The sequence below is a fragment of the Serinus canaria genome, chromosome 5 (assembly GCF_022539315.1).
Source record: "Serinus canaria isolate serCan28SL12 chromosome 5, serCan2020, whole genome shotgun sequence".
In the NCBI taxonomy this organism is placed as follows: Eukaryota; Metazoa; Chordata; class Aves; order Passeriformes; family Fringillidae; genus Serinus; species Serinus canaria.
Window position 1 is genome coordinate 18,311,082 of NC_066319.1, and position 27,443 is coordinate 18,338,524.

Consider the following 27,443-nt stretch of genomic DNA (forward strand, 5'->3'; position numbering starts at 1 on the left):
GACCTAAAGTATATTTGGCACCAAAGAAAGGATTAGATGGTAAATGCACCAAATGGGATACTAAAATATGGATATAGAAGGGGCAGCTATCACAGTTAGAAGGCTTTCAGTTCAGAGTCTAAAACTAAAAGCCTCAGACATGCCTAGCTGTTAATCCAGTGTTTGCTCAGTGTCGCATGAGCAAGACCTGGAGCTGTTCTAAGTCACAACTGTGTTTATGTCAGCACTTCAAGCTGCAGTGGTGTTTGCTGATGGTTCACCAGGCCCTTGGTCCCACACAGCAGCAGGGCAGGTACTAAAGGTTAAGCACGTTGGCCTGGAATTGTTGGGATCTCCATGAGCTGCAGTAGACTGAAGCTTCTGATGCAAATAAGGGTGAATGATGACTTCTTTTAAGCAGTGTATCTTCTGGCCTTAATCTACTTTGGAATAGTTGAGAGGAGAGGGAATACTGAAGAAAAACCTGTGACTGTTTAAGTGGTGGAGAAGAAAAGCAAGAAACATCCTCTGAGTAAAGAAGACTGTGCTTTTTAGGAACCCTAACTCATGGCTGCTTGGTTAAAATGCAGAAGATGCACGGGTTTTGAGTGAATTATGCTTATTGCTGCCTGAAAGCTAGAGATTACTTTATATCCTGTGTGCTTCTAGTTAGTAATTAATTGCAAGTATAAAATTATTTTCAAGCTTTTGGTTAGTTATTTGAAACTCTGCAATATATGAGTAGCCCAATTATTATCTTAAAATGAAAGAAAAGTACTCAACTGTAAAATTGGTTCACAGTCATATCCAGTATCTTGGTATGGCAGTAACTTCTGGGACTTGGAAAGCTTTTGATACATGTCTCCAAATAGCTGCAGATAGTTTCATGCATAAGAAACTTGAGGTTTTTGTGGGAATTGTTATTTACTCTATTTTTCAGATGATTGTCCTTGATGGTGACAGCCTTTCTTTAAATAGTTCATTAGTCTCCTCTGCTTATTTCTCCCTTTTCCTGCTCATAGATATGACTAAAGGGCATATATTGTTCAAAGACCTTTTGCTTCATTTGTGAGCAGACCTGCCTGCTCAGAGATGATGGGAAAAAAGTCATTTACTTCTCCCCTACCCCCCAGAATTGCATGGGAAAGAGGTGGAAATGTGTAGACTTCCTTAAAAACCTCATTGAACTTCCTCCCCTTCTTCTTTTGCAGAAGTTTCTGTGACTCCTCATATCCTGAGTTCTGGTGACTGATACTTCTTTGCCCTGTACACATTTAGTCCTATTAAGTTTGGGAATTGTATTTTTCTCTTCTCAATTTCTACACCATTTCTTGAGGGAACAGAAGGAACAACAGGATGGCTTTAGTTGTCCCAGTGGCAGTGTGTGTTGCAGTGGTTCCTTTGGTGAAGTCAGGAATGCACTGGCACCAGAGGGGTGATGGAAGCTCTTTGATTAGATGATGTCCTTGGGGGCATTTTATAGCTGCAAAATGTGGAGATCATGGCATTTACAACATGTTGGTCTGGCTGGACTGGCACTATTCTGTCTGTCATGAATGAGTTGCTTTGGTTTAACTCAATATAGGTTTCTCTTTTTTTTTTTTTCCATGTACAATTAAGCATTAGTACGAGATGAAGTAAGATTTTTTTTTTTCATGTAACCTGCTGAGGGTGTTCTCAGGGTTTTGTTTATTACTGTGTTTGAAATTACAGGGGTGCAAATAAACATGCTTAAGTTCTGTGCCTTGACAAATTTCTGTCTTTAGTTGGAGTGTACCTTTGCCTAAATATTGAGTTAGTGCAATAGCACAGTGAAACATAAAATGCCTTGGTTTGAGTACACATTTGAGCAGTTGTGAGATCTGTGGATAAGAGAGCCACCAGCACCTGACTTACACATTTGGATTACTGTTGTTCAATACATTTGCTGCACCCCATTTCCATTAAGTCGGTCCAATGTGCAGATACAATTTTTTTGACTGTACCAATATGTTTTAATTCGGTGTTTCTTTATGCAGAGAGGAAGAAATCTAGGGTTAACTTCAGGTAGATGTAGTTAAGTAATGACTGGGTCTAGCTCACAAGCTGATGGAGAGTTCAGCAGTTCATTCTGCCCTTTGTCATGTGAGGATACCCTGAATTTTGAGTGTCTGCAGTGTGTCTTAAAATGGGTTGAATGTATTGAGATTTGGACTATTTTTCCCATTCCTAAAATAAATCACATTTTGTGAAAGAAGAAGGGGACCTGGGGTCAGTGCACTGCCCATGAGACAGCTCTTGGTGTCAAGAAAGCCAACAGCACTCCTGGGCTTCATGGGGAGGAGTGCTGCCATCGGATCAAGAACCTCCCTCTCTACTCATCAGAGCTGGTGAAAGGACCCTTGGAGTGCTGTGCCCTCAGTTCTGGCTCCTCAGCAGGATAGAGACATGGGCATGCTGCTGTGAGCTCATCAGAGGGCCACAGGCATCATTAAGGACACCTTACCAGTGTGTGTTTTCAAAGAATAAATCAGAATAAAAGACATTGTAGGAAAACAGTAGTGGAGAAGGCTGATTACCTGCTGTGGCATATTTTTGGGTTTGATGTAATGATTTGATGATTTTGTTAGGGACATCCAGGTCTCAAAATTCAGTGCTTGAAAAAAAGAAAAAAAGGTAATTTGAAAAAAAAAAAAAGTAATTGCAGCTTAATGCTATGTGAGGTAGACATTCTTTTCTTCTGTAAACAGTTGGGGATATTTAATTTCACAGTGGAGTTTTTGTAGCTTTAAAGGTGGGGTGGGGGAAGTAAGTTTTAAATGTGCAGGAATCTAAACTTCATAGCAATTTCCTGTAAACTCCTGTTTTGTGCCATGGGCTTGTATAAGTTCAAGAGCATTGTTGAAATTGGAGAAGTTTGTACTGATTTATATCATCTGTACAACTGGCCCCTTTTGTGAAAGCAGGTTATGTAAGGTTTGGCAACTGTACTGCATTTTGGGAGATGGAAAAAGTGTTTGGGCAACGTTGGCTGCTTTTTATTATGTCTGTGATACCTTCCAGCTCAGATGGCTGATTGGCTGCTCTTGGAGGGCACAGCCCTGATTTCTAATCTTTGTGAAAATGATGACAAGAGACACGAAGCACTGGGAAATAAGAAATGACCTGCAGCTTTAAGACCGAGGGGAATTATGGTCTTCATCCTGGTTTTGGTCCTGCACCTGGAATTTTAAAATGAGTTAAGCAGGGGAAAGAAAACAAACCAACCAACCAACCAAAAAAACCAACCCAAAAACAAAGCCAGCAAAAAACCCCACTGGGGTGCAGTTTGCCAACTTCAAAATCTGTTTGTTTTTGCAAGGTGGTTTTCAGTCCCATTCTTCTGATAGGGGGGAAACACCATTTAAGCCCTGATTCAGTGTGCTAGTTTATATGCCAAAACCCAGGGCTTTGTTGGCTGCAGTTGAATTGCATTTAAGTTCTGACTAGAAAGCTTGGTTGTGAAGCTTGCAGCTTACATATAGAGCTTACATATTAGTAATATATGTAACACATGACATATATGTGCTTAGCTATACAGCAGTAACTGGATTTTATGTATTCTCTGGTGCTTCTGGCTGCTGGGCTGGATGGACTGCTGGGGGCTCTGTGTTCAGAAGACAGTGTACATTTACAGCATGGCTCTGATGGAGCTTTGGCTTCTGCTCTGCATTGTTCCAGCTCGTTTCTTTGGTGTAGCAAAGTGGTGCAGCAGATCAGTTTAGGGACAGAATTGGTGCAAGTGCTGTGAAATTATTATTTGACATAAGTCTCTTTTTCTCCCTGCCTCTCCTTCCTTTCTGCCTTGGAAGTCTGGAGTTAAGGTTTAAAACCAGTGATGGGGGGAAAACACTTAAGCATCTCTGAAGAACTAAATAAAGTAATCCACAAGTTTGTCCAAAGTGTGCTTTTTGTTTAGAACTTCTGTAGTGCTGCTTGGTTACTTTTTTTTAAGGGTATTGATTTGCAATAGCTGCTTAGCAGTGAATTTTGCTCACTAGGGCTTTTTTTCTCTCATTAGCTCTTCAGGAATTCATGTTTTCATTTTCTTTGACAGGCCTCAGTGCTGTTAGACTTTAGTTGACCTGTTGCAATGCAAGGAGGATATAAAACTCCTCAGATGCCAGTCCTGAAATGTGATCGATCTAATGTGTACAAAGATACTGGGTTTGATATTTTTAGTTTCTTACAATTGTGACAGCGTGCCCTGGCCCAGGGGTATTTAAAACTCTGGAATTTACATTTAAAAACACCACCACCACCAAGAAAATCAACCAAACAAAAAACCTACCCAAATGCTTGCCTTAGGCTCTTCATTGTTATTCAGTGTGCATCTTTTCAGCTGGCTTCAGAAACTGGGAGGCATAATAGCACAGGTAGTGCCAGACTGAGATTCTTTGCTTAGTCTACTTATTTTCTGGAATGTTATCCGGGCTAAATATGGAGTTTCTTTTTTAAATGGTGAAATGAAAATGATAGGGATTGTTAATATGCTGGACCCCTGGAAAATAGGTTCTATTTGAAAAACAAAAAACCCCAGTCTTGAAAGTGCTTGTTTTATATTGAGGTAAAAAAAATTCAGGAAATTCCCCCCCCAATAATGTGTCAGTTATCACTCCAGGCTCCTGAATTAAGGAGGATGAATCAAAATCACTTCTGCTTATAAGCTGTTGAAACATGCAGATTGATTCCTTTCTCTGAGAAGCAGCTTGGAGCTTTTTGCCATATTCTTCCCCTGCCCATAAAGCTCCAACCAAAAGTGTTTGCTTTTGTGAAAGAATTGATCCTCTAGACTGGAGGCATTTGCAAGATGCAAGCTCTAAGTCCTGATTATTACTTCAGGATTTGACTAAAATCTTAAATTTCTCCACTGTTTTTCCTGTGTTCCTCTTTCTCTGATGAACCAGCTATTGCAAGCAGATTTCATTACTTTTGACAGGAGACTAATACTTTTAATCAGATCCATGGTTTATTTCAAGGATCGTTTGTCCTTTTCTTCATCACAAATCACAGCAAGGAGGCTTTCCCTCTGCCCCAAAAATTTCTCTTATTACTGTTCCAGTTAAGTTTGCAGTGCTGGTTTAGCTAAGCTTGTGTCATTCTTTCCATAATAACCATGGATGTTTCTTTTCTTTAGGATTTATAACTTGTGCAAAAAAAAATTCTGTCTTCAGGTTACTCTGTGTTCCAGCCAGAACATTGTTTTTACCTTAGTTTGAACTAGCTTTGTCACTCAAAATAGAAGAGGGCAAAAAAAGGGAGAACTGGACACTTTGAGCGTTCCTGAAGATCCCTTACAGGCATGCAGTTAAAACATGACATTTTATGGCTTGTTAGAGTCTCATGTCCAGTGCTCTGTTGTGCCTTGTGCTGCAAAAAAAAAAATGTCAAAAGAGCCTAGGTGTTAGTCTAGAGAAAGGTGGAAGAGGAGGGGTGGAAAGGACTGCCCTAGCTAATTGCAGACTCAAAGGTGAGCGACTTGCCATGGGGGAGTTGATGAGAAATGCCTCTTTCTCTGGGCAAGCTTCACAGGTGGCTTCAGCTGGCTGGTTGCTGCCATTCTTTGCTCCTTCTGTTTAAGCAGCACTGCTGCACAAACATTGGGAAGACTGATTATTTGCTAATGGAACTGGAAGGTTTTGGGTTTTCTCTTTGTTTTTTTTTTTTTTTTTTCTTCTTGTAGAATGCTGATGTCAACACCAGGGTGGGCACTAGGGAAGAAGTGCTTCATTGGCAGTGGTTTGGTTTTAAATGGGCTCACTTAGACTAGAGAAGATCAGTCCTGCTGTAGGAGCAGCTTCTTACATTGATTTCCAGACTCCTGATTCAGGGCCTTTATGTGCTGAGAGATCCCCAAACCAGGGCAAATTTCCTAAAATTCTTGGCAATCCAGCACCTGCTGCCTGATGAAAGGACGGAAACCTCTTAGAAAAGGAGGAAAAAATTTATTTGCCAGGTCATGGCTTGGTGTGTGCTCCTGTGATGGACCATGGGATTCTGTGGAGCACACAGAGGGAAGGAATCCTTTACCTCTTGAGGTGTGTGATTAGTGCAGAGGCTCAGTATACTTTGAATAGTTCACTGGGAAGATCAGCTTTATGATACTTGAGGGATTGCAGGGACGCCCTGTTGTCAGGACAAGGTGGTAACAGGGTATGTTGCTTTAGAAAAGTCCAACTGAGAGAGAAGTGCTTTGATGGAAGGCTGCCTGCATTCAGATTGTTCTCCATGTTGTCTAAGTGCATCTTCACCCTGCTGACCCTTCCTTTGTGGTGCAGCTGCTTTGCTAATACCACACAGCATTATTAAACCTTTGAGCAATATTGAGCTTGGTGCCTGCTAATGAGCTGAAATGTAGAGATGCAATTTTCCTGTGACAAGTTTGTGTGTGAATTTGAAAGTACTACTTCTGTACAGCAGTCTCTGTGAGGCCAAGAGTAAACACACATCACCTATGAAATTAAACAACACTGTTTTTTGGGAAGAGCCTCTTGAGTTGGAGCTCCTTTAATATCATAGAAAAGCCATGAGGGCCCATTTGGTTTACAGATATTTTTTTCCCTTCATCTGAATGCATTGAGAGTGCAGGCTGAAATGGAAGGCCTGAGGACAGGAATTTTGTTCCATGATAATTTAAGGGATGTTTTCTCATCCTTTTAACCTGCTTTAAGGGTTTAACAGGACTTAGCTAGTTTTGTCTCCTTTGTTTTTTCTTTTAGGTAACTTTCATGGCATTTTTAATTTTGGTCTAAGCTCCTTTTTAGTCTGCACTTAAAAATTTCAATAGCCACAATGATAATGGCCAAAGTCACTTCTAATAGCCATGTTTTTCTTCATTCAACAGTCTATCTTTTGTCTGTCTTTATTCCTGTCGAGTTGGATGCAGGTGGTGCAAGCTAGTGCAGATGAGCTGGATCAGACAACTGATTTGACCTGACCAAAATTGAGTATTTGGCCATATCAGTTTCACAGTGTGATTCAGCAGCTGGTTGTGCAGACAGGTTTTTTATGTCTGCTTTTCTCTGTCTTTCGTTGTTTGTCAATAGCTGCTTCCCCACACAGTCTGAGTTGCCGCAAATTACAGGCTGACTTGTTAAGGAAAACCAAAATGAGTGGCAATTTACATTCATAGGTTGTCCTCTGAACTGGGGCAGCTCTCAGCTACTGCTGCTGCTTTTTCAGGAGCTGTCAGTCTGTCCTGGTTGCTGGAGCTGAGGAAGCTTTGGGGAAGGCATCTGGGGACATGATTGTGCCTCAGCCACTCTGATGTGAGCTGTCTCAGAAACCTCCGGACTCACCTGCATGGAAGTCTTTTATTTCAACTAGAAAACTTGTTTGACTTCACACTCGGGTGTATGTGGATTGTGATACAAGTGAGCAATTTCTACCTGTCTGTCTCTATCTGCATGGTTATCTATATTCCCCTCTTTAGTGGGGTAAACTGCTCATGGTTCTATATGCTGCTGTGTAGGTGCTGTGACTGCCCTGGAACTGGAGATCTGCCTAAATTGGGGTGGAGGATGCACATGGAGATCAGAGCATTTTAAGGTTAAGTGTGTTGTGAGGGACATTTGCTGGTGATAACTGTAGAGCTGCCTGTTCCTCCTTGGCTGAAATGATGGCCCAGCTGCAGGTAAAGCAGCTCCAGAGCCTCTGCAGTTTGCAGGGGGATGGATCTTGCTGTGTGAAGGGGAGAGCAAGATCCCCCTGCAGAGGAACATGACAGCAATTACAAATGTAGTCCCTACATCATCCCTGAAGTGGACAGCATTCTCTCTCATAAAATAACGCCTAAAGCTTTTTTTGTATACATGTGTTTTCACAATCCCCATTTGTTTACTTCCTTCGTGGTTCCTGCTGTGATAGCACAGGGAGTGCTGTCTTCTCAGGGGAGCTAAGGGTCTGAGATAAGCCAGGCTATGAAACATCTGGCTAAGCTTTGTGCAGGACTGAATAGATGTCTCTTTACCATGCTTTTCTGAAGCTCCAGTGTTAGGAGGACTTAGATGCAGCTCGGTGCTCTTGCCCTGCTGGTGCCCATCTGGTGCTCCTATTGATCCAATACTGTGTGGGGAGCCTGGGGAGGTGATGGGTCCAGTGCACAGATCCCTGGTTATGTTTGAGAGCTTCCTCAGGGCAAAGGCTTTCTCACACAGACCCATGGCCCAAAAGGCTGTCATGGCATTGGGAAAGCAGTGTGTTTCTCTGAGCACCCTGAGGCAGCTGGGCTAGGAGCTGCCTGTGCTGTGTTTGCATGTGGAACTCGCAGGCTGTGTATGTGGTGCTGGGTAATGTTCACCAGCTGTGAACTGGCTGTCCTCTTCTCACCAGCCCATTTCTCTTGCAACTCTTGTAACAATCTCAGCTTTTCATGCAGATGTTGTGTGATTTGCCACACTTTGATCTGGTCCTTTCCAGTTGGTACCTGCTGTTAATCTGTTGTGAGTCTATTCAGGCTACTTAACATTGCCCATAGGTGGAGTGACAGGGAAACTGGGACATGGATGGGAAAGGGGGAAAAACCAAAAATTTAATGTCTTTCTAAGTCTTCATGGATTCATGATTTGTTTTTTGACAGAAACAAATTTCAGGACACTTGATTTTATTCTTTTTTTTCTCTGTGGATCTGTAAAAGGAGGTTAAGCTGTGGTCATTGCCTGCTTGGATAGGTAATTAGCTGCCTCAGAATGTGCTGTAGGATATTAACTTGTAGTAACTGACCACGTAAGGATGATACTCAGTTGTGAGTGTTTATAACAATCAGGTACTGCTCAGCATTGGAAGAGAATGGTAAATACATTACACAAAGGCAAAGCTTGTGAGAAGATTTCATGAAGGACTTACTTTGTGCCCTGTGAGCCTGGGGCTTGATTTGCTTTAATAAGTGTGTAAAAGCTTTGGGAGTAAACACTGGTGTCTGTACTGTGTGTAATGTACCATTGCAGCATGAGAGGCTTTGCAAAGAGCTGCTGTCCCAGCCTGTCTTGTGGCCTCACGTGTGTGTGTGTCTCTTTCAGGTACATGTACTGGACGGACTGGGGTGAGACGCCCCGGATAGAGCGGGCAGGAATGGACAGCAGCATGCGCAAGATCATCGTTGATTCTGATATTTACTGGCCAAATGGACTCACCATAGACCTCGACGAGCAGAAACTTTACTGGGCTGATGCAAAACTCAGTTTCATTCATAGGGCAAATCTGGATGGCTCCTTTAGGTAAGCTCTCTTTGGTCTATAATAAGGTCTAAGCTATTTCTCACTTTCTGTGTTCATTTTGAAATGAGACTTTTTTTTCCAGTAGTCTCAAATAATGCAAATACCTTTTTTTAAATGCAGTTCTTAATAGCCTTGCAAAAAATAACCTCACATACTATAAAACTTGTTTTAAGAGTAAGACTGTATCAGTATTTCACTATAGACTGTTCACAGCCTTCTTGTACAGCAGGATTCTTCTTTTTTAGGCTCTTACTTGTCTTAAAAATAGTTGGAGTTGCTTATTCTTGACCCTAGACAGTGTAACACTTAACTTGTGACTGGGGTTTTACAGTACTGTTAATGTTTTTTTTACCAACAAGAAATACACATTGAGACATACTTGTCCATGGCCCCATCCAGAAATGTCCTTTAGGTCATGCCTATTAATTAACCAATTTTGGCTTGTTTCAAACAACAAGCAGTTAGGAAGCAGAGTTTCCTAAAGCTTGCTGGAAAGCACAGTGTGGAAGTTTTTTTGTGGCTGCTGTCCAAGTGTGCTGTTAAGTTTTGGCTTCTGTAGACATGGAGAAATGACACTTCAGGCAGGGCAGACTTAGGCATTTGAGATTGCATCTTCAATCCTGTGCAGCGTGTGTTGGTCCTGAAGGGTAAATGTCACATGCAGTTAAATGTCCTGCCAAAGTAATCTCTGCACTGTTGTCTGGCTTTGGTCTTCAGGTAGTTTTAAATGACATTTTCATGATTTCATAACATTTTAAATGCCTGTGTCAATAAAATTGTTTTCCCTTGGTGAAAAGTTGGAGGAGCTCTATTTTACGCATTTCTGTGTAATAGAATAATGTGCCTTCCCCCCCAAAAAAATTTCCATGTTGTTTTTCATTTTTTTTTACTGAGTTGCATTCTGTGCCTGATTTTCACAGTCATAAAAGAGCAATAGCAATAGTGACATCCTTTATAAAACACTCTCAAGTTCCTTTGAGAGCACTGTGTAAGAGCTGGATAATGGTGGCATTGTAGTAAGTGACAAGTATTGACTGACAGTCCAGAGTGGAGACGAGGGAAAAGGCCTTTGTGGAAGGCAGTGGTGGCTCCAAGTCTGGCTGCAGGTTCCTAGACAGAAAGAAAGATTTTCATATGATTCAGCATGAATATGTTTGTCTGATTTGGGGGCGAGTGGCAGAGTTTGAGGTTTCCAGGCTGTTTCTGGGGTTTTCATGCATGTACAAATTGCACAGACTTTATTTGCATGTGTGTGTAAATGTTGAAGTTGTAATTGGCAACTAAAATCTCTTCTGCTCATTTTAAGGTAGAGAAAAGCCACCTGAAAGGGAGTAAGACTTTGAATACATTAATTCCAGCAGTCTATCTAAATTACTTTGTGATAGATCAATGCCCCACCTCCCAAACAGATTTCTGCTGGATTTCTGCATGAATCAAATAGTGTTTTAGGAAAAAAGAATGTATTTTGCGTTAAGAAAAAGTTGGCTCTCTTGCATATTTTACTCAGGTGCTAGAGCATGTAAATGCACACTTGAGCTCAGAATATCCCTGTACAGGGTGCATCTGGAGGTTCCTGATGTCTGACTGCATGTGAACTTTTAGGTATTGTCCAGCATAATAACTCTGAAAGTGTTATGGATATTGATAAAATGCCATGAAGATTCATCTTAATCATAACTCCTTTAAAATGAAATTTTTATTTATTCCCTTTTCCATCCTGCTGATCAGTGTTGAAACAGATGTCTGTGAAGTTGGGACTCCTGGATTCTGGTGTTAAGGTGCATTTCAGTAAGGGCTCAGACTAGATGGTACCTTCTGAAGTTGTTTCTGTTCCTTAAACATGAAGCAAGTTTCACTCATCCATGTCAATAAAGAAATCTGTGATGTTTCAAATGCTTCCACCCCTCCCATCCCAGAACCCATTCAGGATTACCTCAAAATCTAAATAAAAAGGAATTTTGCATTCCGTGTGGTGGATTAATGTTACTGGAGCAATCTGCCTCTTAGCAAGCTTCAATTTGCAACCACATTTTCTGGAACTATTTCAAGGGATGTAATTACAGGAGAAAGGGAGACTTGATATCTAAGAATGATGGAAATAGGGGCAATACATAGTGGAAAGCAGCTGTTACAATATTAGGATACAGCCACTGCTTTTATTAGTCAAGAGGAAAGAGCAATAGTGAGAGTGGAAAGAGGACATGAAATTAGTATTTGTGATTATTCTGCTGTGTTTTATGGTAAGAAGTAGTGGTAATTAGCCAGAGTTTTTACAACAGTTTCAATTTTATCTCTAGAAGAGAAAGATTATTAATCATTTTCTTTTCTCATGTATATGCTGGTACTTTTGTGCATGTGTCAGTCTGTTTCAAACTCATCCATGTCTGAATATATATCAAGAATTCTGGGGGTGTTTTTTATTCCCTTCTACCTTGGAAAATGCAGGTAATTACCTATGCTGCTCAAAATGAAACCGAGTCCTTTCCTTGCCAAATGTTAGCTGGTTTTTGTTTTCCTTAAATATCTTCAGTGGGAAAGAAAATTAAATGCAAATTTAAAAGAGGTATAAGAAAATAAGGTTCCTTATTTTCCTTCAGGATGACACTGAGACTTCAACTCTCTCAAAGTCATATGATGAAAAATTTTAAATAATGCTTGGCTGTGTCACAACACTGGTTTGGAAGGTGTGTGCATACCTTTGTGTATACATAAAATGCATGGATTTTGTGAAAACTGAGTACCTAGTGTTTTGACTGAAGAATTGTCAAGTGTCTTTTCTCTGACTTAATTATTATCTTTGAAACTGCTAAATCTAAATTTATTACAACTGGTATAAATTTTGGGATTCTTTGAAAACATGTTGGAAATGTCATGTGTTTTGCGGCTTCCAGTACATCTAGTTCTTGGAGATGTGGCTGTATGTCATGGAAAAACCACTTCAAATGTTTCAGATTTGTATTAATCATAAATATTTAGTTTTAGGAAAAGTATAACTGACCTTTGCTCTACATTAAAAATTAATCTGAAAAGTACTTCCTCCTGCTGCAGACAAAGTTTAAGAGGGGGGTCATTTAATGAGACTCATAGGTCATTTCTGCCTTTTTCTGTTAGAAGAAAAGACTGAGCGCAACTGAAGTTCTGGGCAAAGATGTCATATACTGCTATAATCAGAGGAGCACTCTTTGGACCTAAGTTTCCTTGGAAAGTCACTTGTGTTTGGGTATTTGCACAGCTCCTGAAGTTAAGGAGTTTAAGGGGTCAGTGTAGATTCTGAATCAGATACTTTGATGCTCTGAAACCTGATATATTTGTGTCCTTATTGCTATGAAGGGGTAAAACCTTATTTTACATTTTTCAGTCTGCTTGTCAATTTTATCCCCAGGTGAATCTCTTGGTCCCATGAATTTGTTGAAAGACGACAGTTCCTACATGAGTTTCTACAGAGCCAAATTCGTTCATGTGCGGTAACAAGTAGAAGCAATCAATTTTTTAATTCTTACTATTTCTCCCAAAAAGGCAAAAAGTGGTTGAAGGCAGCCTCACTCATCCCTTTGCCCTGACGCTGTCTGGGGACACTCTGTACTGGACGGACTGGCAGACGCGCTCCATCCACGCCTGCAACAAACGGACGGGAGAGAAGAGGAGGGAGATCCTGTCTGCCCTCTACTCGCCCATGGACATCCAGGTCCTGAGCCCCGACCGGCAGCCCTACTGTACGTCCTGCTTGCCCCCAAACCCCTGCTTGGCTGCTGCTTCTCTGCCAGGGAAAGTCTCAGTCAGAAGGGTGCTCAGTGTGGAGTTTCAGAGTTCTGCACACTTGTCAAGGGATTGGTTGCTGAAGGTAGAAGTGCTTGAATCCTGTGCCTTGCTTTGAGTATTCCGGCCCAAACTGGTCTGAACTCACTCGCTGGCCCAGGTGGTAGCAAAATCCAGTGCAGTACCCAGTGACTTCTTTTGGTTTGGAATATTTGAACAAGAATGGTACCAACTTACCTGGCATCTTTTTAATGTCATTGCTTTAAAGACACCTGTAAGAAATGCTTATAATTACTTTTTTTTTAATAAGTAAAATTGCCACAAAATATATAATGTTCGTGTTGTACTTATAAGTGCCGTTTTTGCAGTCCAAACTTGATCATGGTTGTCTTCAATACAGATCAAATAGTTTGTGCACATCTTAGTATGGAAGGGTTTTAGTTTTGAGCTTTCATGTGAACACACATGTGCCTCTATTTTTCTATATATTTTCTGGTGCTACTTCAAAGGAAGTAGAGTATTGAAAATTGAGTAGAGCTGCACATATTTTGTATGTTCTTGTGATTCCATGTGGCAGCTGGTTTTGGAGGTTTTGAGTTTTTTTAGGATTGTGAAAATAGGACTTAAAATCAGTGTTGTAGAATGTATATAACTGAGTAGCTCTGGGAAGAATCAAGTCTTGTCCAGAGGAAACACTCTTGCCATTTGGACTGGCTTCTTTCTTTATGCCAGCTGTAAATTCTGCTTCCCTAAACATAACGTTTGTTATTCCAATGAAGTTAATAGAATGTGAGTAAACAGGCCTGAAAGTAAGCAAAAGGAGTTTGGAGATCATCTTGGGGATGGAACATGTGCAAGTTTTCCTTGAGGTTACTGGGTATGCACAGCACCCTGGTCTGTCTCACAGCCCCAGATAAGAGTTTGTCTGTGCTGAATTCTTGTCATTGCTTTTAGCTCCAGGAATGTCCCAGCCTTGGGTCATAGTATTTGAGTCAGCCACAAAGAAAACAGAGCACACAGAGCATATGCTGAAAATAGCTCAGATGCCATTGTCTTCATTAAGATCAGGCTTGGATTCCTTCCTCACCTTTTTTTTTTTTTTTTTCTCTCTGAGTGTCAGTGGAAGTAACAAAAGTCAAATTAGCCAGACATTTTGTGCTTTAATATTAAAGTAACGTAAAGTAGTTCAGATGATGACTCAAACAACAGTTTTGCAGAAATCTTGCAAAAGTTGCAAGTATTTTTTAGAAATGGCAATTTTTACCAATAATTACTTATTAATACAGTTTCTTATTACTTATTAATACAGTCTTCTTTTCCCCATCTACAAGAGAAAGGAGTGTACAGTTGTCATATGTCCATCCCTGTCCTGTACATGCAACAGTCCTGTACTATAGGAATTGTACAAATTGTTGTTTTCTTTTCTTTCCTTGAACTGATCATCCCATCAGTTGCATACATCTCAGTTTAGGTGCCCCTAGAGTTAAGATGCTGGGGAGTGGGGGAAATCAAGTATTTTATATTGTCATTCCTCTGTTTTTTAGCACTAAAGCTTATGCCAGTCATTTGGGATCTGTAATTTCTTCCTCACGGAGAAAACAGAGCTTATGGGCTTCTAGAAAAATTAGACTAAATCTGCTTTGTTTCTTGAAGTTCACACTCCGTGTGAGGAGAACAACGGCGGTTGCTCCCATCTGTGCCTCCTGTCTCCAAGGGACCCCTTCTACAGCTGTGCCTGTCCCACTGGTGTGCAGCTGGAAGACGATGGCAGGACCTGCAAAGCAGGTAGGAACTTGGCTTTCTTCTACAGTCACAGTGTTGGTGTGGTTTGGGTTCACTGCTTTGGAGCTGAGCCTTGAAGAACTGAGTTGAGAGGAGCTGCCTGATAAACCGAAATGTCATTTTGCATACAGACCTTCCACCAAGCTACCAAAGACAGTGGTTTTTATGAACTAAAGTAATCCCTTGTAATAGAAATCAGAGAATTTTGCCTGTGTTTAGGGTTGACAGTTCTCTGTAGGAGTGAAGAAGTATGTGGGACTCATTGCTGAAGGATTTTATTATAAGTAAGTTAATGTAGGACATCTTTCCATTTGGACAGTGGAGAAACTTCTGCTCCCTGCCATTCATTCTCCAGAGCAGGTCTGTGATAAAGTAGTGGTGGCTGAGTTGTTAACTGAGAAAATACTGTTCCTGAGAAGTAGGAGAGGGTTGTATATCACCAATTAAAAGCTGTTTAGAGAATAATGGCTAGAGTATATCTTTTAATTAGAAAGTGTAACTAGATGCATATTTGGTATCCACAGGTTGAAGGAGCCTTGTGGCATACCTTGAAAACTTGTTTTTTTCATTGATTGAGAAGTCTTTTTTAAAGATGAATCTTAGAAAAGCAGGCAACTAACACTGATGGGGTGATAGAGCACTAGGAGGCAAGGTTTTGGAGAGTGTTCTGCTGACTCTGCTGCCTGTCTCCAGTGTGCTTTTGAGTCTAGTCAAATAATATAATCATCTTCTGATGTGGCTTGATTCCTCTGTGTACTAGAGCATGCATAAGAGATGCCTTTCATTTGTGAACCAGAAGCACAATTTAAACACTGAATCTCCAGGGTTTAAGAGCTGGTTTTATTAGCTCATCCTACTCTAATTGAAAGGCTTATAAGGTAGTTCTGCAGCTGCTAAGAGACTTTTCCCTTTACTCCTTCCAGCTTTGGAAAGTTTCCCTTTCACAGCTTTTAAAAACCCCTCACTGAATGCTCAGGACAACCTTTCAGACGTTCATGTTGACCTCTTGTTTCTGGCAGTGGGAATGAAGGTCAGCCTGCTTTTGGCATTTTGGCAGATAGCACAAGCAGGACCAACTGCTTATACTGTGCTTTCACCTTTCCATTGTCAGGCCAGACAGTCTGCCAAAGGAGGGCAGAAAAGTGGGATGAGAACAGGAAATCTGGTTTTGCATAAGAATGTAGCTTTTTCCGTCAGTTTTATGGATTATTTCTTTCCCAAGCTCCACATCTTTTGTTGCACTGTCTGCCTTATGCCAACATCCATATGCTTCTCTTTCCCATCTTGCTAATTAACTCCTTGGTTGCAAGGAACTGACTTTTTGCTCTCCACAGGAGCCTTTTGTAGTGGTGTTGTGGCAGGAGCTGCAGACCCACGGGTGTTGACCACCTCTTCACTTTGTTCCTGTTGGCTTGGGCAGAGGTGCAAAAGTACAGAGTCACTTGGGCATATGATCTGCTTTGATTTCTGGCTGCTAAGTGAATCTCACAAAAGCTGCTGGGGCTTTATCTGCAGAAGGGAAAAGCATTCTGTTCTCAAAATCCCTGTCCACATGGGGAGTTTACTGGTGCTAATATAACTGTAGAATGTTATTTCTGTATATAACTGTCAGAAAGAATTCTTGAGCAGAAGAGCCCTGGGGTGCTTAGGTTATTTTAGCTCTATTGAATATTGAAGTATACACACATTGGTAATGTTCAGATGAGAGCACTCTGTAGCTCTTTGCAAATGGTAAAGGGCCTAGGTAGTTAACAAAAAATATGAATTCAAGGACAGGCTGTGCCAGTGTTTGCCTTGCTGAGTTACACCTGTACGTAATGAAACTCTGAAGCTCTGGATTTTTATACTTTGACTAAACTAATAATTGATATGATATTGCTTTCTCTCTGATTCTAAAGAGTTGCTCTGAATAAATTTAAAAAAATTACCTTTACAGTAAATATCCATCACTAATAATGGATGATGGATAGACAGATAGCAACTGGCATCAAGTGTATGTTCTCCTCTGGCAATGTGTATGCCTTTTGTGCAGGTAAATTTATTGTTTTGCAGACCCGTGGTGCTAAGTTTGTTTTCCTCTTTTGGCTTGAAATGCTCTGCACTACCTTGAAGTTCCCATATCAACAAGCTAGGAAGTTATAACTTTCGAAAGTAAATCAGCTGCTCCTGACCACGTTCTCCTAGCAAAGTGAACGTTCAAGCTCTGGTCTTTGAAATGACGTAGGAGGTTGTGTTTGACCACTATGGTCTTGTTGGATGTGTCAAATACATGATTTTAGATGGGTGTCTGAACCTAATCTTGCTGGCATAGAAGGTAATGAAGTCCCAGTTTGTAAAGGCTGTCAGAGTCTGGTGGTTCTGGTTGTGCCTGTGGAGAGTGGCCTGCTCTGCAGGAGCTGATAACACCTTGTAACCTTCAGGAATAACCGACTAGTGAAATTTCATGTCTCCAAATGGAGCTGTAGTTCTTAGACTAGGTAGTTTTCTTGATTTCTGTTTTGTTTGGGTTTTTGTTTATTTTGTTAATTTGTTTGAAAGCCTTTCCTAAGCTGACTTGAGCAACTGCATGAATATTTGAGAAAGGAATCAAAATTTGGTTGCAGTCCTTTAGAAGGGTTGTGTAATTCTACCAGCAAATAGGCCAGTTAAAAGCAGAGCAAAAGGGGGGAAGTTTCACAAGCTTGGGGACCTTCTTTTAGTAATTTTGCTGATTTAGGACTATCCTGAATTTTTTCTTGCTTTCATTGCTTAAGGATCACATTTTTTTTCTTTATGAACAGAATTAATTTGATTCATGTGCCTTCTGTTTGTGTGCAATGTCTCCTTTCAAGAAGCTGTTCTTTCTCCTCTCCTGGGGTTCCCTTCCTAGGATTTAGTTTAGGTCTCTGGGTCAGTGGTAGTTTGTAGTGTTGTGAGAAAGACAAATGTATTAATGGCTACTGCCTTGTCTCCAGCAGTAAATGATTTGCTCCATTTTTCCCTGGCAGGGCAGATACTGCAGGTGATACCTGTCACCTCTTCTGAGCAGATTGACCTTCCTCATGCTTCTCATTGTGCACAGTGAATGACATGAATTTATCTGTTTCTCTCTCCAGCTCTGGTGCACCTCTGGTGTAATTTGTACCCCTTAAAGGGAATGTTTCCAGATGAAATGGAGCTGGGTCTTTGTACCCTGTTCTGCCTTTGTGGAGCAGGTTTGTTTTGCTTTGCTGGGCGAAGCTGCAGTCTCAGAATATTGGATGACTCCTCCTGCTTTTTCCTTCCTTCTGTGGCTTGACCATGTGGTTCAGGTCAGTCCCATTCAGGGAAGTCTAGATGTTTTTTGTGCTTCTTGCCAGCTAACTGTGATTAAACCCTGATCCCAGTCTCCTGTGCAGCAGCTATGTGTCTGCATCCTTCCAAGACTGAGCTGGTTTTTGTAAACAGCATTCAGCAGCATGTTTCTCTGATGTTTCTGGAAAATAGATAATTTCTTTCTGCTGTGTTCAGTGTCACTGGCACACAGCAATCACTGCAGGCCTTCTAAAGGAATGTCAAAAGCCTCATCTTTTTTCTAAGTGGATATATTTCTTGTAAGTGGTCACTTGACTTCCTAAATCCCCTCTGCCTGTCTGAGTTGCTTTCCCAAAGGTTTTTACTCTCACTGCACATAATTTTCTGATATCAAAGTTAGTCAAAGTATATGAACTAGAATTAATTGCATAGCATTTTAAAACCTATTATCCAGGGCTGATACCTGCAAAATATCTTCAATATTCCACACCTTGCCCTCCCAAGTCTTTACTAGCTTGGCTCTATGGCTATGAAGCTTAATAAGTAGGATAAACTAGGACTTGAGCTAATGTTCTTTTTTATTCTATTTTTTAACTTCATCAAGGACACTCAGAGCTACACTGTGTCAGAATTAGTCCAGATCCATGCAGCTTCTGGAAGTTTCTGGACCCCTAGTTTAAAAAAAAATATTTTTCAGGATTTTGTTTTGCTTCTCATTAAATATGTAATGCTTGCTGCAGTATATAGATAAAATATTTCAATATTGCTATAGAATTTTACTTTACTCATTATGCAAATTCATTGCAGCAATTTCACATGGCCTGGGTATCATTAATTCTTGATCCATTTTACATATTTAAATTCCTCTCTGACCAAATTTAAATCTCTGTTAAGAGGAACCTTTTTTTTACTTGCTTCCACATAAAAACACAAACCAGAACAAGCCAAGCCTTTCTGTGACACTGGAATCTTTCTTGGAGCTTTAATTTTACTCTGATATATTGTTTTTCCATTTGTGTTGGGAAAGGTCATGGTTCTGTTGTTTTTGTTGTGTTTGAAAGTGATGTGAGAGGCCTCTTGGTAAGAAGGCATAAGGGTGGTTGAGGTATAGATGTATTTGCATGCCATGCAAAGAGCAGATGACAAATGCAGCATCCAATTTTGCCACAGTTTTGGAGAAATGCTTTTGATAGTTTGAATTTTGCACAAAGAAGTGATGCCTGGAAGTGAGGGCAGTGCTAAGTAAAGTATGTTCCTTTAATACTCTAGGCATTGGCTCAGTATAGATCTGAGCCAGAGGGTGTCTGGACAGTGTTCTTGATCACAGGGTCCTGCAAAGAGCAGGGAGCTGGACTCAATAGTCCTCTACAACTTGAGATATTCTGTGATTTGAAGCAGACCAAGCAAAACTGTCTCCAGGAAGGGCTATAAAAGCATAAATGATCCTCTGCCATAGCTGAAGACAGAGAATTTGGCTGCAAAAGCAACCATATCAAAATGGTGCTTTAGCTTCTGCTCACACTGGTATTATTACTGAGCTCAGAAGAAGTCAGTGACCATGTGCTGGGGCACAGATTTGGGAGCTGATGCAGCCCATGAAGGCTTGGTAATGGATTGCTCCTGTAAGGGGCCTTTCCTAAAGTCTGTGCAAAAAATATATTAGGGATAAATATGCACAATTGTATCAAATCCTGCTACTGACTTGCCTTAATGCTGAGGTAGCTGGCAGGTTTCACAGTGGGACAGGTACCTGAACGCACAATTATCTGAGGGGCTTCTTTTCCACAGCAAATCTACCCTTCCAGAAAAGGGGGCTTGCACTGCTTGAGATGTGGAAATTAAACTCTTGCTGTGCATCAGCATGAGCATTCCTTAAAGCCAGCATGAGAACTGCTGCTGTATATTGAGCTTTCAGCATAATGTGAGTCAAATGAAAAATGTTACTCATTTTTAGAGCCTTTTATATATTCAGTGGCAGGAGTTTGATTGTTTTAAAGTGCTAACAAGGAGAATTTCTTCCCTCTTCTGTTCCCACTCCTCAAATGTACCTCAGTTGATAGGTACTTGTAGAAATCTGGCTCCTTTTAGATATCTCAATCTAGATGTTGTAACTAGCCAGCTGCTTTTTGCAATAATATTGTCCCTGCTATGTCAGAGTGTAAGTGGCCATTTGGGACATGGCACATTGACCTCAACTCACCAGGGGCATTTCTCCAGGGGAAGGCAACTGTTCTTTGCTTGAAAATGGGAGAGTTTGGCTGCGAGTTAGTCTTGTGTGCTGTTAGAAGTTGTAGGGTTTCTGCCAGGAAGGTGTGACAGCTGCAGTTTCTCAAACAAATGAGGAAATTCTGTTCTCCCAAATGAAAACCAGAAAAAAGCCTCCACATTTTCATAACTGGGAAAGTAAGTACTTGCTTCAGGTGTTTGAAGAGTCAGCTACCCTTTCTATCCTTGATCCTGTTGTTGAGGCAGGTGATCAGGGTTGGCTACTCTTCCTAGTGTCTTAGCTCTCTTTGCCATTCTGCACCTTGTGAAATAGAAAACTGTTTTTGGAACCTGCTGGCTAATACTGCATAATATGTACAGTGGTTTTTGAATATGCAGGAGACAGAAGAGTATTGAAGGAAGAAATGCTAAGGCACTTTCTTCTCATCTCCAGTGTATTTCTGGTGCTCATCGTGTGTTTTAAAAGTTTTGTCTGCAGTTCCTTGGTGAGCAATCATGAATTTATTACAGCAACTAAGCCTCCAAGCAAGAGAAGCTGGCAGACAAATACCTTCATGGTGAAGTACTTACTTCATGCCATTTAACCACCAGAGAGGGTTTCTTTGCTAGCATGTCTTCCTGATAAATAAGAGGAACAGTATGGATTAATCCAGACTTTTCTCATGAAGTAGATCAACCTCTAATTTGAGAGAAACAGCCCTTTTGATAAAGAGAAGGGTCAGGGAGATATTTGCTGTTTGGGATAACTGCTGTAGATTCAGTTCTTTCAAATACTTGATAAATCTTCTGCTGGCATTGTGTGAGTAACTGTCTGGGGTATTCTAGCACTTAGAAGATGCTGGAAGAGAAACCTGGTGTATCAGTAGATAAACTCTGATTACATTCTATCATTGGTTTGGAGCTGTATTGGGAAGCAGCACTCATGCCTAATTTGTTTGTCATGAGATAGAAAAGCAAAAAGAAAGCTGTATTTTATCTTATTGCCTAGACTGGGTATCTGTCTCCGTGTTGACAGCTCTGTGATTGAAATGCAACCATGGAAAACCATTGGCTTTTGGTTGCAAGGTGCTTTGATTTCTTAGGTGTCTTCTGCCCTGTGCCTGGTGTTTGGCTCCTGTAGGCAGACATTATCCAGAAGCTGGATGACTTTTTCTTCACTCCCTTTCTCCCTATTGCACTCCCAAAGGTGTATTGTGCTTCCTTTGCTTATCCAGGAATTGTTGAAACTGCAAGTTTGTAATTAAAAACTGTTCAGTAATGGGTACCTGAGATCTGGGAAATCTAGAGGGAAATCTGCCTCTTCTTGTTCTGTTCCATTTAGTGAGTGGATTTTTCCCTTTCATTCATGTGTAGATCTTTGTTTTGAGTCTGTTTTCCCCTTGCTTTATTTAGTGTGTTATGTTGATGACTTTATTTGATTTATATGAAAGGATTACATTATTTTCTATTCATAGCAACTTTTATGCTTCTGAATGGGGACCACTTTGTGTAGTGACAAAATGAAATAGCCTCATATGGAAATGGCCTTATTTATACTTTCACTGGATAAAGGCCATTAGAAACATGCCAAAAGGAACAAACCTGGAGGGAGTGAGGAGCATTCTTGAAGGTCTGCCACATCATCTTCTAGTTCTGTTGTTGGTGGTTTTCCTGGGCTATGGTGAATGAAACTTTCTTTTCAAGCTTTGTTGGTGCATGTTTCAAATTGATGACTACTTTCCAGGACTCTGAAACACTGTCTAGTTAGAGCTTATTTTTGTGGTTAGGGGTTTTTTTTGTTTGGGTTTTTTTTTTGGTTTTTCTTTTTGGTGTGTGCGTACAAAGGAAATAGCGACGCTCTCCCTTTTCAGCTCTGTTGAGTCTCTGGATTGAATCTGGTTTTATGCTGCAGTAGAACCACACCCTGGGTCTGCACTGAAAAGGTTTACGTGTAAACTTTGTTATCTTGCATTCTCTTTGTGCTGGGAACATACAAACAGGCAAAGTGACCAAGACCCAGTGATAACTGCCTAAGCTGCTGTGGCTTGACTGCTTCTTCCAGCACTGGGTGGCTGTCTCTCTGTTTTACTGCATCAGTGTGGGATTGAGACTCTCCCTAGATTTGCAAACCCTAATTTGCAGCTGTTTGTATCTTTTTTTGTCTGTTTTGTTTTGCTGTTTTGCTTTTTCCTTGATTGTGTCAGCTCAGAATTCAATTTTCTGGGCCTCCATCAGACTTGGCACATAGTAAATAATGCTTAAATTTCAAAGCACTGCACAGTTTTCAGCCTCAGAGAGGGCTCGTGGGGTGTAAATATTTATTTCTGTTTGTGTAAAGGATGACAGCAGTGCAAAGAAACTTAATATGTTCAAGGTCTCTTGCTGAATGGGAAACATCTGCAATTAGAAGTCAATAGAAGTGGGATTGTAGAAAACCTACTGTATTTCTGTTCATTTACAAAATATATTAATTATGTATCTTGTTGAGTTGTAATGAATTTTTGATTCCTGTCTCTGCATTTGAGGTGTTACTGCCAAAACTGTTTAACAGAAACTAGGTTGTAAAATGGATGTCAGTTCCGAAGTCGGTGATTCCTTACTCTGAGCCAGTGGAATTTTGTATCTCCAGCAGAGAGCAGGTACATGTCAACTTTAAAACCTTGCTTTGTGAGGAAACACCACAATCCAAAGCCTACCCTTTTTCTAGCAGTAGGGATTTTTGGCAGACTTTTTCTTGGCCCATCCTTCTTCCTATGGCTTGCAGTGAGCTGTTATTAAAAATTCTGTGCAAAGGGACGTTAATATTTTTTTTGTTAATAAAGAGTAGAAGCTGGGAGTATGATATCTATAAGGTAACAAATTTACCACTTAACATTTCCAACTTTCTCTTCTCTTTTTTCAAAGCACACAGAGAATATCCAGACCCCAGGGCAGGGTAAGACCTAGTTGTTCAAGTGCTTTGAGCTCTTTGGATGAATCCTGTGTGTAAGGGCAGCTTCTTTGCTTGGTACAGCAGTAGCCAGATGGCTGTGCTGACCTTTGATTCTGGCTAATGCATTTATGACTTATATTAGTGCTGTTTTGAGTAAATCTTCCTAAGAGTTGTCTACTCCTCTGTCAGTAGTAACTTCTCAAACCTTTGTGCTCACAAGTACAGTCCTGGGCATGTAAAACTGAACACATCTCACAGAAGCTCCATTCTAAGCTAGAACAGGGTAACTGTGATTTCTGTCTTGCAACAGCTTTTTCTGGAAGAAACATTACTCTTGTCCTAGTCAGCTGCTTTGTGCTAATGATCTTATCAGCTGTGCAGTTTAACTAATATTCCATTTGTGGGATTTCATTTTGGTGGCTGTGTCAATGTGTCAAAACTCTGATTTGTAGGTGTTTTTCTGGTTCAGGCAAAGTTAGAAGTCTGCTGCTATGACAGTGGAAGAAGCAGGAGACAATAGCTTTTCCCTGCACCATGCAGACAGAAATGATGTAATTTTTGAGTTACGTAAGTGCTCTGGTATTTCCGTTCTTTGTCACAATTGTTAGTTTTCCTTATGCTTACTTACCTTTCAATTAAATCAAGTCCTGTCTGAATGTGGCCACTCAAAACATTCTTTCAAAGAAACCTTTCCTGTTTCTATTTTGCTGGTTGCACACTCCCACTGCATGCAGTCCTTGGCTTTACATTGCATGTGCAGGGTCCATTTGGAGAGGACATGGCCAGCCTTTCCCAGCCCACCACTGTCACACAGTAAGAAGAAGCAGTCCTGTCTTCCTTTCAGTCTGAAAGAGAAATAAAAGCCTGGACTGGAATGCAAAATGCTGTTCATGTTGCAACTGGCTCTAGTAAGGTATAAAAAGATTTTCCATTAATTTCTAGGTATTGCTAAAGTTTCTCTCAACTCCTTAAATATTACAGTTTTCTGAGGAGGTTGAGGAACAAGAAGGGGGTTTTACAGAGTTTTGTTGATTTATATCCAGTCAGTTTCATTGCATCATTTTTCTTTTGGTGTGAAGAGTGACTGATGTTAAACCTAAACCCTTATGCAAGGTGTTGTAGTTGTTTTGAATATTGGAAAGCTTATTAAACAGCATGGCAGTGTTAGCAGTGTTCATACACTCCATCTTTTCTCCCAAAACCATACTCTGGCCCCCTTTTGACATACACTGGAAGTTTGCTAGATAATTCACTGTATTGCAGCAACCAACAAAATCCCTTGCTTTTTTGATAAATCTTTTTTTGTTTTTCAAGAGTGCTGAGGTGGCTGTGCCCAATCAGCTTGTAAGGGAGTTGCCTGCAGTCAAAGTAATTCTAACACACTCTTTTCAAAAAGCACTTACCATTTTGTTCTTTGGAGCAGAGCTAAAACCTCTCCTGTTTTTAGAGTGTCTCTGATTTTCTCCCCACAAGTCTGGATATTTCCAGAGCTGTTTGTACTGAGACTGAGTCTGTACATGCAGGTGCATGCTCATGCATATACATAAAACTGGGATGAGTCCTACAATAGGTCATTGTTCTGGCCTAATTAGCAGGCAGACAAATGGGAAAGGAATAGCGTGGCCTTTTCTGCAAACATTAACAGAGGCAGCCACTGCAGTCCACATGTTCAGGTTGGGTGAATAAATCGGAGCATTTGTTACTGTGTTGTAGATGTCTTGTTACTTGTCAAATGTGAAGTGGGCCAAGGGAAGAATAAAAAGGGGTCTTGTCAAGCTGGTGAGATGGCCTGTTTTGCTGCTGTCAGCTCTGATTGCAGTTAGTTTTGCAAATAGAATACAGTTGCCATTTCCAGCAGTGAAGCGTGAATTTTTAATAACAAAAGCACAAACCAACCAAATCAAAGCAAGAACGATATCTTAGCATAGATATAAAAAATACTGATTTCTGGGTATGGCAGGAAAGCATCTTGTGTAAGTGCCAAAACCAAAAGGTTTCTCTAGGATTTATTAATTGTAGAGTTCGGAGTCTCCTTATTTGTTGGGGTTTTTTTTTTTGTTATTGTTGTTGTTTTTTGGTTTCTTTTGGTAAACTCAGATGTTGTTCTGATGCCCCATCCCTGGAAGAGTTGAAGGCCAGGTTGGTTGGGACTCTGAGCAGGCTGATCTAGTGGGTGGCATCCCTGCCTCTGACAGAGGGGTTGGAATTAGATGATCTTCGAGGTCCCTTCCAACCCAAAACTTTCTGTGATTGTATGTCAACCAGAGCAGCTCATCAGCTCTTATGGTTATTAGATCTACTAAAAATTTCTCTTGAAGGTCTGCAGAAGGCTTGAACTGAATAGAGAAAAATAAGTGGTTCAAAATTTAAACCAGTTGAAAAAGTAAAACAATTTGAGTATGGATATTTTAAAATGTTTTCTAAATGGAAGTTTTAGATTCATCTAGATCCTCCTGGTTTTCTATTTATGGTTTGCATAGAAAACTTCTCATAAACTTCTACTGAAGTGTTTGGTTGCTGCAGTTGTGATGTTGGAATAGCTTGCATTTCCCACTCCCCTCCAAAAAGGCTTTTGTCCATTGTGTGGTGTTATAAATGACCATGTTGTAACAGCAGTTCTGTTGGGAATCTCTTGATCATGTGCTTAGAGAAGTGACTGCAGTGGGAGGTTTGGAAGATGAAGTTAATTAAATGTATGTTACAGCACTTTAGCACTAGGTAAATAGCTGGCTGTAATGTGTTAAGCAGATTCTAGGGTATCTAGGATAACACTGGGCAAGTCGCAGCACAACACTTCTGCAGCCTTGAAAACATTCCTACCAGCATTAATAATCAAAATGCCTCCATGATACAGATAAACCTAATGAGCCAGACAAGCGTGTTTGTCCAGGTTTTTAGAGAGAACCAGTGTCAAGTTCTCACCCCTTGGTGTTGTGCTCAGAGCCTGCTGCCAACTCTTTAGCAGGAATTTGTTAATGGAGTCAAATGCAGTTACAACCAACTGTAATTGTTAACTGTGTTGTAATAAAAGGATTTTTTGCACCTATCAAAAATTACTTCTGATGACAATCTTTTACAGGCTTTCAGCTGGAGGGGTGTAACTTTGTGATACATGCTGTGGTAACATTTTCTCTGTTCATGTGTATTTGATTGTTCAAGGATGTAGGTGCCTGTCTGTCAAGAGTCTTTTTGTGTAACATTTCACTTAATTTTAAGCATCCCTACAGAATTAACCAGGTAGTTCATTCCCCTTATTATTTCTTTTCCCCCACAAGCCTCAGTTAAAGGTATATTAGAAAATAGAAGAAATTACCAAGAGATATCTCATTCAGCTACCAACAAAATGTCCCAATTGTCAGCTGAAGATTTTCTTCTTGTTCACTCGATCAGCAGGGAGAAGTTTTCTTCTTCCTGATTATTTTCAGCCATATCTATCCATGGGACAGAACTGAGGTTGGGACTATATCTGCAGTAGTGTTTGCTTGGAGAAAAAGAGCAGCTGAACGTGTCAGAAACAAATGGTTTCTTTTGATTTGCAAGAAGATTCTAGTCATATAGCTGATTCAAGGTGGTTGGGCTGTCCTGTTCCTGGTCAAAATAATGCTTTGTGTGCAAATAAGTGCATGATCTTATGTAGAGGTGAACCTACCACAGAGCTGGGTGAGATAAATCTGAGCCTAATTATTGCTGCTGTGAGGAAGTGAAGGCTGTTTTGGTACTACTTGTGAGTTTTAGGGGGAGTTAATAGTGTCTTTCAGCCTGTTGTCTAGTCAGCATTTCTAGACAAAATCTGAGCCTTAGACTGATGGTTGCTTCCCCCAAACTTGTTTACAGTGAACCAAGGTGACCCTGCAATCTCCCTTGTGTGAAGAGGCAAAACATATGCATTTGATTCTTATCTGTTTGTTCCCATGCAATGAGACTTGCAATGTTGGTTATCCTAGAAATACATGTAATATTGGTAATTGCTGTGTTATCACTTGCTAGGCATGCATTTGATGGTCCTGTTCTTCACAGTACTTGTAACTTCAGTATTAAGGTTATGATTGCAGACACATGGATTTAGTAGAAATTCAGAGGTTAAAGTGGATATAAACTTGAGTGCTTTTGGTGTATGAACAGCTGCCATGCTGTTCCTTGAGTATTAGCCACCTCTCTTGGACACCTCTTCCCTCCAGGCCATGTTCCCATGAGACTGTTTCAAGAAGATGCCTGAAGAGATCAGTTATCTCTTTGGGACCTTACTCAGGACCCCATTTCTTTGCAGGATCCTGTGCTGCACT

General features: G+C 40.6%; 1 protein-coding gene across 1 annotated transcript in view; it reads left to right on the forward strand.

The window, feature by feature from the left end:
- Positions 1 to 27,443, forward strand: part of LRP5 (LDL receptor related protein 5) — a 134,495-nt gene that overhangs the window by 36,196 nt on the left and 70,856 nt on the right. The window contains exons 3-5 of the mRNA XM_009102172.4: positions 9,015 to 9,212; positions 12,729 to 12,925; positions 14,622 to 14,753. Coding sequence (XP_009100420.1) covers positions 9,015 to 9,212; positions 12,729 to 12,925; positions 14,622 to 14,753 — 527 coding nt within the window. The remainder of the gene's footprint in view (positions 1 to 9,014; positions 9,213 to 12,728; positions 12,926 to 14,621; positions 14,754 to 27,443) is intronic.